The 13,748-nt window shown below is 39.4% G+C and overlaps 1 protein-coding gene across 4 annotated transcripts in view; it reads left to right on the forward strand.

Annotated features, from left to right (window-relative positions):
* Nucleotides 1-13,748, forward strand: part of ANO4 (anoctamin 4) — a 561,131-nt gene that overhangs the window by 328,179 nt on the left and 219,204 nt on the right. For all 4 annotated transcript variants that reach the window (XM_008256958.4, XM_070052753.1, XM_008256960.4 and 1 more), the window contains 2 exons: nt 8,963-9,099; nt 12,091-12,249. In XM_008256958.4, coding sequence (XP_008255180.1) covers nt 8,963-9,099; nt 12,091-12,249 — 296 coding nt within the window. The remainder of the gene's footprint in view (nt 1-8,962; nt 9,100-12,090; nt 12,250-13,748) is intronic.

Below are 13,748 nucleotides of genomic sequence, written 5' to 3' on the forward strand. Positions count from 1 at the left end.
TCTCCCCAAGTTGTATATCTGATTTCTGTTTCTTCAAGTGAGCACTAACTGCTATAATGTCTCCTCTTAACGCTGCTTTGCTGTATTTTACAAGTTTTGATATATTGTATTGTCACCATTATTGATTTCCAGAATATTTTTATTTCCATTTTGATTTCCTCTAAGATGCTCTGTTCATTCAGCAGTGTATTGTTCAGTCTTAATGTGTTTGCATATATTCTACACATTCTTGTGTTGTAAATTTCCAGTGTCATTCCGTTGTGGACAGAAAAGATTAATGATATGATTTTAATTTTTTTGAATTTGGTGAGAATTGCTTTAGGGCCTAATATATGATCTATCCTAGAGAAATTTCCATGCAATGTTGAAGAGAATATGTTTTCTTCAAATATGGGATGGAATATTCTGTAGATATTAGTTAGATTCATTTGGTCCATCATGCAGATTAGCTCTGTTTTTTTTTTCTTTGTTGATTTTTCTGTCTTGTTGATCTGTTAATTGATAAAAATGGGGTTTTGAAGTCCCTGATTAATATTGTATTAGAGTCTATGTCTCTCTTTAGATTCATTAACATTGGTTTTAAATTGTCTGGCACCTGGAATTGGTGCATATGCATTTATTTTAGTTGAATTATAGTTGAATTGATTCCTTAATAAAAAAAAAGAAATTAAAGGAATACAAATTGAGAAGGAAGAAGTCAAACTATCCCTCTTTGCAGACGATATGATTCTTTACTTAGAGGATCCAAAGAGCTCTACTAGGAGACTATTGGAACTCATAGAGGAGTTTGGCAAAGTGGCAGGATATAAAATCAATGCACAAAAAATCAACAGCCTTTGTATACACAGGCAATGCCATGGCTGAGAGGGAGCTGCTGAGATCGGTCCCATTCACAATAGCTACAAAAACAATCAAGTACCTTGGAGTGAACTTGACCAAGGACGTTAAGGATCTCTGTGATGACAATTGCAAAATCTTGAAGAAAGAAATAGAAGAGGATACCAGAGAGTGGAGAAATCTTCCATGCTCGTGGATTGGGGGAATCAACATCATCAGAGTGTCCATTCTCCCAAAAGCAATTTATGGATTCAGTGCAATCCCAATCAAGATACTAAAGACATTCTTCTCAGATCTAGAAAAAATGATGCTGAAGTTCATATGGAGGCACAGGAGACCTCGAATAGCTGGGGCAATCTTGTACAGCAGGGACGGGGCCGGAGGCATCACAATACCGGGTTTCGGGACGTACTACAGGGCGGTTGTAGTCGGGACAGCATGGTACTGGTACAGAAACAGATGGATAGACCAATGGAACAGAGTTGAGACACCAGAGATCAATCCAGACATCTACAGCCAACTTATATTTGATCAGGGGGCTGAAGCCAGTTCCTGGAGCAAGGACAGTCTATTCAATAAATGGTGCTGGGAGGACTGGATTTCCACGTGCGGAAGCATGAGGCAGGACCCCTACCTTTCACCTTACACAAAAATCCACTCAACGTGGATTAAAGACCTGAATCTATGACCTGACACCATCAAGTTATTAGAGAACATTGGAGAGACCCTTCAAGATATTGGCACGGGCAAAGAATTTCTGGAAGGGACCTGGGAGGCACAGGCAGTCAAAGCCAAAATCAACTATTGGGATTGCATCGAGTTGGGAAGTTTCTGTACTGCAAAAGAAACAGTCAGGAGAGTGAAGAGACAACTGACAGAATGGGAGGGAATATTTGCAAACTGTGCAACAGATAGAGGGTTGATAACCGGAGTCTACGGAGAGATCAAGAAACTCCACAAAAACAAAACCAACAACCCACTTAAGAGATGGGCCAGGGACCTCAGTGGACATTTTTCGAGGGAGGAAGTCCAGATGGCCAACAGGCACATGAAAAAATGTTCAAGGTCACTAGCAATCAGGGAAATGCAAATCAAAACCACAATGAGGTTTCACCTCACCCCGGTTAGAATGGCTCACATTCAGAAATCTACCAACAACAGATGCTGGCGAGGATGTGGGGAAAAAGGGACACTAACCCACTGTTGGTGGGAATGCAAACTGGTCAAGCCACTATGGAAGTCAGTCTGGAGATTCCTCAGAAACCTGAAGATAACCCTACCGTTCGACCCAGCCATCCCACTCCTTGGGATTTACCCAAAGGAGTTTAAATTGATAAACAAAAAAGGGTCTGCACCCTAATGTTTATTGCAGCACAATTCACAATAGCCAAGACCTGGAACCAACCTAAATGCCCATCAACGGTAGACTGGATAAAGAAATTATGGGATATGTACTCTTTAGAATACTATACCGCAGTAAGAAACAACGAAATCCAGTCATTTGCAACAAAATGGAGGAATCTGGAACACATCATGCTGAGTGAAATAAGCCAGTCCCAAAGGGACAAATACCATATGTTCTCCCTGATTGGTGACAACTGACTGAACACCAAAAAGGAAACCTCCTGAAGTGAAATGGACACTATGAGAAACGGTGACTTGATCAGCATAGCCCTGACTGTTAATGAACAACTTAATACATTATCCCTCTTAGTTTTTTTTGTCTGTTCTACTTAATATGACTGGTTTAATTCTGTAATTAATACACAGTTATTCTTAAGTGTTGAAAATTAACTGAAATGTGATCCCTGTTAAACATAAGAGTGGGAATAAGAGAGGGAAGAAGAGATGTACAATTTGGGACATGCTCAGGCTGACTTGCCCCAAATGGTAGAGTTAGAAACATACCAGGGGATTCCAGTTCAATCCCATCAAGGTGGCATGTACCAATGCCATCTCACTAGTCCAAGTGATCAATTTCAGTTCACAATTGATCATAATGAAAGGACTAAGAGTCAAAGGGAGCACATAAACAAGTCTAGTACCTGCTAATACTAACCGATAGAATAAATAAAGGGGAGAGTGATCCAACATGGGAAGCGAGATACTCAGCAGACTCATAATATGGCGGGTGTCCTAAACAGCACTCTGGCCTCAGAATCAGCCCTAAAGGCATTCCGATCTGGCTGAAAAGCCCATGAGAGTATTTCAGGCATGGAAAGCCAAGACACTCAGGCAAAAAAAAAAAAAATGGAAGATCTCTGTGAGTGAGATCCCAGTGGAAAGAACAGGTCTTCAAAGAAGGAGGTACCTTTCTCTGAAGGGAGGAGAGAACCTCCACTTTGACTATGACCTTGTCTAAACAAGATAAGAGTCGGAAAACTCAAGGGGCTTCCATAGCCTTGGAAACTCATGACTGGAGCATGGGGAGATTACTGAGGCCATAAACAAGAGTGTCAATTTGTAAAGTCAACAACAGGAGTCACTGTGCACTTACTCCTCATGTAGGATCTCTGTCCTTAGCATGCTGTACATTGAGACTTAATGCTATAATGAGTACTCAAACAGTATATTTCACTTTGTGTTTCTATGGGGGTGCAAAATATTGAAAGCTTTACTTAATGTATACTAAACTGATCTTCTGTAAAAAAAAAAAAGAAGAAGAAGAAGAAGAAATTATCAATTCCCAACTTGACTCTCACTGGGATTAAACATGACAATAGGTCTGATCTGATTTCATCATCATATAAAAAATCATCTATTATTTTTCACTTTATGTTTCTGTGTGGGAGCAAACTGTTGAAATCTTTACTTAATGTATGCTAAACTGATCTTCTGTATATTAAGATAATCGAAAATGAATCTTGATGTGAATGGAAGGGGAGAGGGAGTGGGAGAGGGGAGGGTTGCGGGTGGGAGGGACGTTATGGGGGGGAAGCCATTGTAATCCATAAGCTGTACTTTGGAAATTTATATTCATTAAATAAAAGTTAAAAAAAAAGAAATGTACCTCTGTGGCTCTGTGAAGAGCATAGGCTTACACCAGAGTTCCATGAGTGTGTGCTGGGTGAGGCCAGAAGCCTTGGCCCGTTTTGGGGTGGGGTAAGAGTTCAGAATGATACCCACGTTGTGCCTGGCAGAGCACCTCTGGCTATAGTTAGTAGACGGAGGGGATGTTGAAGTTTGCTGATGTGGTCACAATCCCGGCTCTTCTCTGTGCCAATGTGAGCCAGCTGATTCAAAGCCTGGATTGAGCATGTGATGACTTGCTTCCCACCTACCTAACCATGTGTACAATACAGAATACTGACCCTCTCCATATTGTGTCCTTTGAGCCCCCTGTGAGATATTTCCCCAGTGTGCAGCTAACTGAGCTTCTATAGTCAGACTAGGTAGGTTCATGAGAACCCAGCCACAACCTGCATCTCTCTCAGCTCCATTTCCTATACCCACAACTCCTTCAGTCACAGGGTGCAAGGGATCTGCTGTCCATGCTGTGAGCTTCCCATTTCTCAGTGTGAGTTACCTGCTGTTCCCTGAATCAGGGATCTGGCTGCATCTCTACCCTACCAAACTGAGTCTGGTGCTTTGGTTGGGGAAGGAGAGAGAAGCAATGTGACCTGTTTTCACAAATCAAAGTACTTTCCCAGTCCACTGGCAGCTCCCTAGTGTGGACTCAGAGCCAGTGGGGACAATGGAATTCTTCCTAAACGAAAACTACATATGGCTAGGGGACCACAGCAGCCTCCTCTTACCTTGCCTTGGGAAGATGGCACTTACCAGCTGGAAGTCAGCCATGTATATACAGGAGTCACTGGATGTTTTGTTCATATTCATACCTCCAACACCTAACCCTAAATGTTGGCTCAGTGAACAAATGGGAGAAATACTTTGTAGCTATTTAGATTATTAGAATCCTTGCGATATATGTGTGACCTCTGACCTCTTTTCCCTAAAGAATTAATAATAATACCTCAAATTATTTTACTGGAAAAATAATTATAATCATTGCAAATATTTGATGAGTAGAATCATTCATATCAAAGTACTATCAAAGTAAATTCACTTTCCCATCATATAAAGAATGTTAAGATCTGCCTGCCTGCTGACCCCCTGACTTCTCTGTTCTTCCCCAATCCTGGAGTTGCATAAAAAGAGCTGACTCTCAGAAATCTCTTTTCTGTACTGAGTTTGATGCTTTATTCTGACTTTCTGGCTGATTTTTGGCCTTCTAAGTAAATTGAGGTCCTTTACCCTACTTGTTCATGTGATATATATGAATCTCTGCTTTTCTGTTCCCAAGTCTTTTTTTAAGGCTGGGTTCCTAATCTTCACAATAATCATTTGAGCTTCTCTCTTGCCTTCCCAACCACATAAGAGTCACCTAACCTGACCCACTTCTGTTTCCCCCTTCTGCTCACACAGCCCTTCCTGGGCTGAGTACAATACAATCCATTGTGTGGGCTACATGGAATTTTTGTTTTCTCTCTCCCCTTTTCATTCTTAATTGACTGCTTTTAGTATTTGGCTCTCTTTCCCATTCAATGAGCCCAATAGCAGAATTCTACCAGACAGATAATTATCAAGCATATTTCCACTTAGAATAGAAGTTTAAGGGAGGTGATGAACCCCATTAACAAGAGACTTTGTATGAATGAAAAGCATTTTTGTGGTGTCCATGCCAATGGTAACAGAGATAACATTCCCATGTTGGCAGAACAGGGAGCTCTCTGCCAGCAGAGTCCATGCCTGTCATGTCAAGTACTTAAACTCCGGTTTCTAGCCCAGCACATTTTCTGGCCATAGTAGATATTCAGTATCTACCTGTTGAACGGGTTTTTAGAAATTGGTCACATTTGGAGGTTGAAGGTTAGTTTTCTACTTGAAGCAATTATGTAAGTTTTCATCAAATTCAGAATATTATACTTGGTTCCTAAAACTTACCGTGTAGTTAATGCTGATAACGTCAAATCCAGTGGTGAAATATTGATGAAAAGTGTATATTTTCCTGTGCCTGCAGAGAGTTTATGTTGTCTGTAGTGTTCTAATTGACCAAACATTCAGCTGAGAGTTATCTCATAGTTCAGCATTTTCAATCTCTCCAGAAACTATAGAGATGCCAACAGGTGACCATGATGCTTCATACCCCTTATTCTCTAAAATCATATTAATTTCCCTGAGTCCTCAGGTGGCAGCAACCCTGTGATAACTTACAGGCAGTAATTCTGATGGGCCACAGTATGGAGAGTAAGGGGCTTCTCTCCCTTTTCCAAGTTAGCTGTTCCCTGTAGAATCAAATACTTGGGACTTTAATGTAAAGTAGGATTTCTCATCCTTGGCACTGTTGATATTTGGGGCTGAATAACTTTCATAGGAGAGGTCCTGTGCACTGCACTGTAGGATGTTTAGCAGTGACTTTACTTACTAAATACCACTAACACTGCCCCTTGCCCCAGAAAAGACTATGGAAATGACCTCGAAAAATGTCAGATGCCTCCTGTGAGACAAAATAGGTCCCAGTTGAGAACCACAAACAGAGCTTTGTTGAAAGAAATACTGGCATGTGATAACCTGGTGATTTCTATCTTTGGCAAAAGCACAGATGTGAGTCTCATGGATGGATGCATACACATTCTTGCATTTCTTCCTAGTGTGAAGCAGTCATTGAGAAGTGAATTTCAATGTCTTCTTTAGCTTCATGTCTTCTCTCATACTCCATCCTAAGCATTCCTCACAGCAACCTTTCCAACTTGTAACTGCCTCTTCTGCTTTCTGAATTGATAAGGCTGAAATGCTAACTGCAAGCCCCAGAATCTAGAATTGACATCCACCATTCCTTGTGGATCTACAGTGTGTCAGCCAAAAGTTAATAGGTCCATGATCTCAGTTCAGCTTGGCCACCATGGAAGAGTCATTTTCTACCCCTGTAGGAAACAGAAGCACAAATTCACATGGCTAAATAATAGCAAACACATCTTCTGACTTGGTTAAAATGATATTTACCCTATTGTTCAAATCCATCAGTAGCTACTCAAATGTAAACATTATGAGCTTGAACGTTTACTCATTATCTACTTGAAATTTTGAAGTCCTGGCTTGTGCATACGAATCATGTTAAGAAAATATATGTGCAAAGTCCAGGGCCATGGAATGTCAGACAAAGAGGCTGTTTGACATCACTAAACTGACCACCTTAAGGTCATCATGCTGTCATTCAACAAATACGTATTAATGGCTTATTTTGTACCATGGTCTCTGTACATCAGTTACAACAGAAAAGTATGCTGCCCTTATGGAACTTACATTCTAATATGTCAAATATCCAATAAACAAGTAAACAAATAAGATAGTTTGTGTTTAGTCCTGAGAAGGAAATAAACAGTTGAAGGAGAAAATTAGTTGAGGGAAGCTTCCCTACATGAAGTGGGCAGGGATGTAGTCTGATTCTGATACCTCCCTAAACACTGGGCAGATTGCACTTCCACAGAAATATTAGTTCCTCCTTGAGCACTTGGCATGGTAACTGTCATTGTGCAGTTGCTCTTCAACTTAGTTTGTTGGAAAGATTGATAATTTTTTCTCTGTAGCCTATTGTCTAAAAACCTATAGCAAGTATGTTAATTCCCACTTGCGTCCCGCGCACTGTGGCTCAATAGGCTAATCCTCTGCCTGCGGCACTGGCACACCGGGTTCTAGTCCCGATCGGGGCGCTGGATTCTGTCCCGGTTGCTCCTCTTCCAGTCCAGCTCTCTGCTGTGGCCCGGGAGTGCAGTGGAGGATGGCCCAAGTGCTTGGGCCCTGCACCCCATGGGAGACCAGGAGAAGCACCTGGCTCCTGCCTTTGGATCAGCGTGGTACGCTGGGTGCAGTGCACTGGCTGCAGCGGCCATTGGAGGGTGGACCAACGGCAAAGGAAGACCTTTCTCTCTGTCTCTCTCTCTCACTGTCCACTCTGCCTGTTAAAAAAAAAAATTCCCACCTGCTGCTATAATAAGCTACTCCAAACTGAGTGACTTCAAACAATATAAATTAATATAATATTATATTAAGATAATATAAATTATATTATTGTCTAGAGTCAGAAATACTAAGAACAAGGTATTACATTTCTTTCTTTGTTTTTTTTTCTTTATTACCACAAAGACAAATGTCACGTCACTTTAATTCACCAAAACCATCACACAGTTCTGTGCTTGGCACGCAAGTGCACACATTTCTCAAATGATATTGAAAGACAAAATAACAGTCCGTGTTTGACTAAGAACGTAATCTCCTGTATGTTATTTTGTACAGCAGCTTCTGACAGGTTATACACACTGAGCCATTTTTAAAGCATAAATGGAAAAGGCAAGCTGGAATGTTGGCCCATAGTTTGAGTTGGTAGAGAAAGGGCCCTCACCTGGTGTTATGCCTTCTTCCACACTCTTTCCTGTGTACTGCAAGGCACTGAACATGACAGTTTGTACCTAGAACTCTGATATGCCGCATTTTACATGTTGACATGTTTATAACATCAACAGTCTCTTGGGAAAGCCCCTGAATGGGTCATTTCATTGTTTCAGTTCACTATTAGAGGAAGAAGGAAGGCAGATGTTGTAGCTTCGTTTTTTGTGTTAGCCTTCCCCTGTTGCCCTTCAAGAAATAACAAAGGAAGGGAGGGGGGAAAAAATCACAGTTCTTACTAAACCATGCAAGCAGCACATTTATAGGTTCACTTTAGCAAGCTGTATGGCACTTAAGTGATAAAAACAAAATCAAAAAGTAAAGGGCATCTCCAACCCAACGAATGAATCCTTAGAACTCTTCAGTCCATGGTGCTAAACAACCATGGGAAGGAAAGCTAAACAAACACAGCTCCTATTATCATCAAAGACAAGTCACTTTTATTTTATGGAGGCTCCTTACATTGCTTTACATTTTTCTTAATCTTGCCTAATGAATGCATTGTTTGATCAAATGTGTTTTACATCTGACCTTCTCTTTTAGAAAATAATATACCTGTTGCTCAAGGTGTCACTGAAAGACTGAGGAAATATGAAGCCAAAGGGAGAAAACTTCTCTTTGGGTGTTGCTTTCAAGCTCTCAGAATCTTAATCCGTTTGTCCCGTATTTACTTTGATTCCAGTGGCCAAGGACGTCAATATTCTTTTTGATGAATTAGAAGCTGTCAATAGTCCTTGCAAAGATGACGATTCTCTCCTTCACCCTGGAAACCTGACCAGTACTTCAGATGACGCCAGCAGATTGGAAGCAGGGGGAGAGGTAAGACTGCATGATTCTTTAAAGGACAATCCTTGATCCAGGTGGAAACCCGTGATGCATGCTCTTACCGTCCATTTGAAATCATAATCTCATTGAACTGTGGGCCTAAAGAAATTGTGGAGCAGATTTCATTTTTGTTTCGTGGGTTTTGTTGTTGTTTGTTGTATTCTAAATAAATTTTATTAGAAAAAAACTTGAAGCTTTAAAATAAATTGTATTTTTGGCATTGAAATTCCACTTCTAAAAATACATCCTAAATTATAATCTTGAATAATTATGTAAAATAATAAACACAAATATGTGATATTTGATAGCATTTTTAAACTTAAGAGGATATGAGAGCTTATTGCAAACCTTTAATTTTTTTCCTGGAGTTACGTATTATATGCTACATAAAGAACTGGAGGAGAGGACCTGGTAGACTCCAATCATGGAGGAAGGATGAGAAAGTAAGGAAGCTGATTGCCTGATTTGTTCAGTTTGTGCTGGATGCCTGTGTTGAAATATTGCACCGTACCCCATAATGGTACATAAGTATAACATGCTAATCAAACATTTAAAAAAATAAATGGCAGATTTTTGTAACTTTGGTATCCTGTATGGGTCTAGCACATTTTGAGGATCCTAGATCTTCCAACGCTGAAAACAAACTTTTGGTGGTAATGCACTTACTTTCTTATAACTAAAGAATTGTATTTATACAAAGGAAGAGTCCTAAACCCACTGATCATTTAAGGTAATCTAAAATCTAGATTTTTCTGGTCACTAACCAGTGAAAAGCTTTACAAGAATGACTTCTTGTAGCTCTACCAGCACTTAGAATAGGGACATGAAATGCATGCGTCTGAAGCCTCTCTGAGTTTCCATTTGCCTTTGTAACTGAAAACTTCATTGCAATTGTAAATGGACCCATCTGTTCATGTGTCATTTTGGAAAAACAAGTATTTTGTCTGGAGCATTCACTGTTGCACAACATTCTGTCTCTGTCTCCATGGAGTTTAATATTTCTTTAATACATGCACTGGATACAGGTGATAGGCACTCAAAATCAGAATAGTTTATTGGGTACATACTCCTAATTTTTTTTCTAGAGCCAATTAACCATTGAAAGGATGATACCTTTGAGGCGTCATTAGAAACCAATTAACTATTGAAATAATGATACCTTTGAAGGGTTGTTGCTTATTTCTAAGCTTCCCAGACTTCTCCCCACAGATACTATAACCTACTATCCATGTTTTCTTTTTCAACAAAAAATTCATCCTGTCATCATCTATTTGCACAGATTCTTTGGATGCTGTAATATGGCTTAATGAAGGGGCTTTGGCAGGGATCTCATTCAGCAACTAGACTCATTTGCTGAGGTGACAGAGGAGACCATCTGAGAGGTTAGGGCTGTGCTGAAGGCAACGCAGGTGTGCACAGCACCAACTCTCACTCTCTGATGCCTTGGCTGAAGCCCTGTTTTTAAGGCAGGTATTGATGTGCTAAATCTGCAGAGTAGTTTTCTTGCTTGGCAAATAATAGTTAATAAAGTGTTTATTCTGGTAGATTCCTGAGTGCCACTTCAGGCAAGAAAAAAAAAAAAAACATGAAGATTGATCTCTGATTGAAAACCATTTATGCTAAGACATTGTGCATGAGAACTTCCATTGCTCTTCTGAGACTTTTCTTTTGGTTGAGATTGCATGCATCATGCTTGTTCAAAGATGTGATTTCTAGCCATGACCTTGGAGGTCTGGCATGTTTGCCTTCCTCATACTACTGTTTGGAAAATAATGTATTCTGTGCCTTGGAGAAGACATCGAGCTCCATTTCTACTTGGCTAGGATTACAGAAACCATTTTGAAATCTATTAGTCTGAGAAACCTGGCTCCAGGCTTTTCAGCCTTTACTTGATGGTCTCGTCAGTAATGTCCATTATTACCACAAGCTTAAGGAGCCTGGATGAGAAGTAGCCCACTCCTTTTGTTCTTCACTTTTTAATATATGAAGTATTGGATTATTGCAAAATAATATATTCTATGTCAATTATGGAGCTTAATAGTAAACTGAACATCTTGAACCACCATTCAACTTATGAATTACAGTGATATTTTTCAAATTTTTCTGACAATCTAATTATAGGTTGCTAACTCTAATTTTTTTAAAAAGATTTTATTTATTTGAAAGGCAGGGTGACAGAGGGAGAATCAGAAGCAGAGAGAAAGATCTTCGATCATCTGATTTACTCCCCAGATGGCTGCTACAGCCTGGGCTGGAACAGGCCAAAGCCAGGAACTCCATTCTGGTCTCCTCTGTGGGTGGCCGGGTCCCTTGCATTCTGAGCATCATCTGCTGCTTTCCCAAGCATATTAGCAGGGAGCTGGATTGAAAGCAGAGCAAATGTTCTTTAAAAAATGGTATCATGTGGAATAAAGTCTTCTGTGATTTAGTTTTTTCTTTCAATGTTACTTTTAAGATTCATTCTTGTAGTCAGTACAACTGTGGTATATTGTTTTCACTGCTATATAATATTCCAGAGTGGTGCCATTTTTATAACTTGTTTATTGCCTCTCCATGGATATTTGAATTAATTTGCGTTTTTAAAGATTTCTGCTGTTATGAGCAGTTCTGCTATGAACAATTGTGTACATATCTCCTCATTTTCTAATCTAGTCTCTATGGTTGTATGATATGCAAGTTTTCACTTTTATAAGATAATAGCAGTGTATTTCTAGAGTTAGCATATTAATTTTTACTTTAATCCGAATAAGATGAGAATTATTGGTTGCTCCACATCCTTACTAACACTTAGTATTTTGGTATGTTTTGCATTTTGCCTTTTTTGACCCAATGCTTTGCCCAATTTTTATTTTCTCTTATGTTTTTCATTAATAACAATGATTTTAATGAAGCACCATGGAAAAATCAGTTTTCATTGTTCTTTAACATGACTCACCTGAAGCTGTTTTATGGTTGACTTAAACTGGACCTTTTCTCTTTGTGCAGGCAGTGCCAGAAAGAAACAAATCCAATGGACTTTACTTTAGAGATGGAAAAGGTCGAATTGACTACATTCTTGTGTACAGAAAATCCAACCCCCAGACTGAAAAGAGAGAAGTATTTGAAAGAAATATCAGAGCAGAAGGATTACAGATGGAGAAAGAGGTAAATAGATATAAATAAATAAATAGGTAAATATATATAAATATATATGCATCTGTTCATATCAAGAACCAGTCTCTTAAAGTAAGTAGTTAGTCATTATGTTAACTGAATGCTTGATCATGGTTTGACAATCTGTGGTGGTTTGGGTGTGTTCTAGTAATTATTCTTGCTCAGCTCACCTCTGAGTACATGAAACTGCCAAATGAGTTCATGAAAAGTCCAATTAAATGGATTGTTTCAAGGTGTGATCATTTACCTGACTTCCTACATCTGTTGCTTCTATGAACTGAAAAGTACTGTTGAAATGGGTTAAAGACGACTTTGGGTGAAAGCCAATTACTCTCCTCTGGAGGCCCTTTTGCATTTCAGGAAACACAATGAGCTTTAGCACCCTTGCACACCAGAACAGGCAGTCTGGCTGATTTGACTAAAAACAACTGGAATATACAAAATGATTCTGCTTTTAAGAGACACTCAGGTTGTTTTTGGCAGATTCTCAAGCTTGGAAGGTACCAGTGCAGTATTTTGTTCTCCACACTTCCTTCACCTTCTCTGCATGGGTAGTTTTAAGGAAGAACTAAGTAAGGAAGGTGCAAAAGGTCCAGCCAGGCCTGTGATAGTAATCCATAGTGGGATTACTGTGTATCCAGAAAAATTGTGTGTATGTTTAGAATTTGGCCCTATTAACTGAATTGCATAACTTCTCAAATTGTCCTTAAGCACTGTGCACAGCATTTGGAGTTTACCATGGTCAACAAGAAGAACCTTTTGGCAATTACAGATGTTTGCTTCTGATTCTGTGCCTCAAGGCGGAGGTAGATCTTTGAAGTGAGACATCCAGGTTTTTCTTGGGGCACTGCAGGTTGCAGTTCATGCAACTTATATTTTGCATTAAAATGTCAAGTATTAGGGACATGTTATGACCACACTTGTGTTTAGCTTGGGGCACTTCAGATAACTGATATTGTTCCAGATCTGTTATTGTGACTTTAACTCTTAAACATGCAGAATACTGAAATAGCATTTTTTTCCTCCAATTCCTCAACAAGAAAGATGGCGAGATGAATATGGCCTTAAGGGAACTGGTTCATATTCTCAGGAAAGTGGAACTAAGTTGCTCAAAAGTCTGTCTCAAAAGGAAGTTAACCAAAGCAACAAACAGAATTAAATATATTTTTTCCATCTTTGTAGGGTTCCAGAAAAAGCTTTCCTATACCAACTGTGCATATCCTTGATATATATTGGTCTTTATTTTTTTACCTTTTATTTAAGATATACAAACATGCCTTTCATGTAAACAAATGTAGGAATATAGTGATTCTTCCTACCCCACCTTCCTTCCCACATGCACTCCCACCCCTCCTCCTTCTCGTATTCCCATTCTTATTTTTACTAAGATCTATTATCAATTAATTTTATACACATAAGATCACCCTACAGTAAGTAAAGACTTCAACAAATAGTTTGAAGAAAAAAGCTATTCCTCAACAGTCAAAAAA

This window comes from Oryctolagus cuniculus, chromosome 11 (genome assembly GCF_964237555.1).
Source record: "Oryctolagus cuniculus chromosome 11, mOryCun1.1, whole genome shotgun sequence".
Taxonomy (NCBI): domain Eukaryota; kingdom Metazoa; phylum Chordata; class Mammalia; order Lagomorpha; family Leporidae; genus Oryctolagus; species Oryctolagus cuniculus.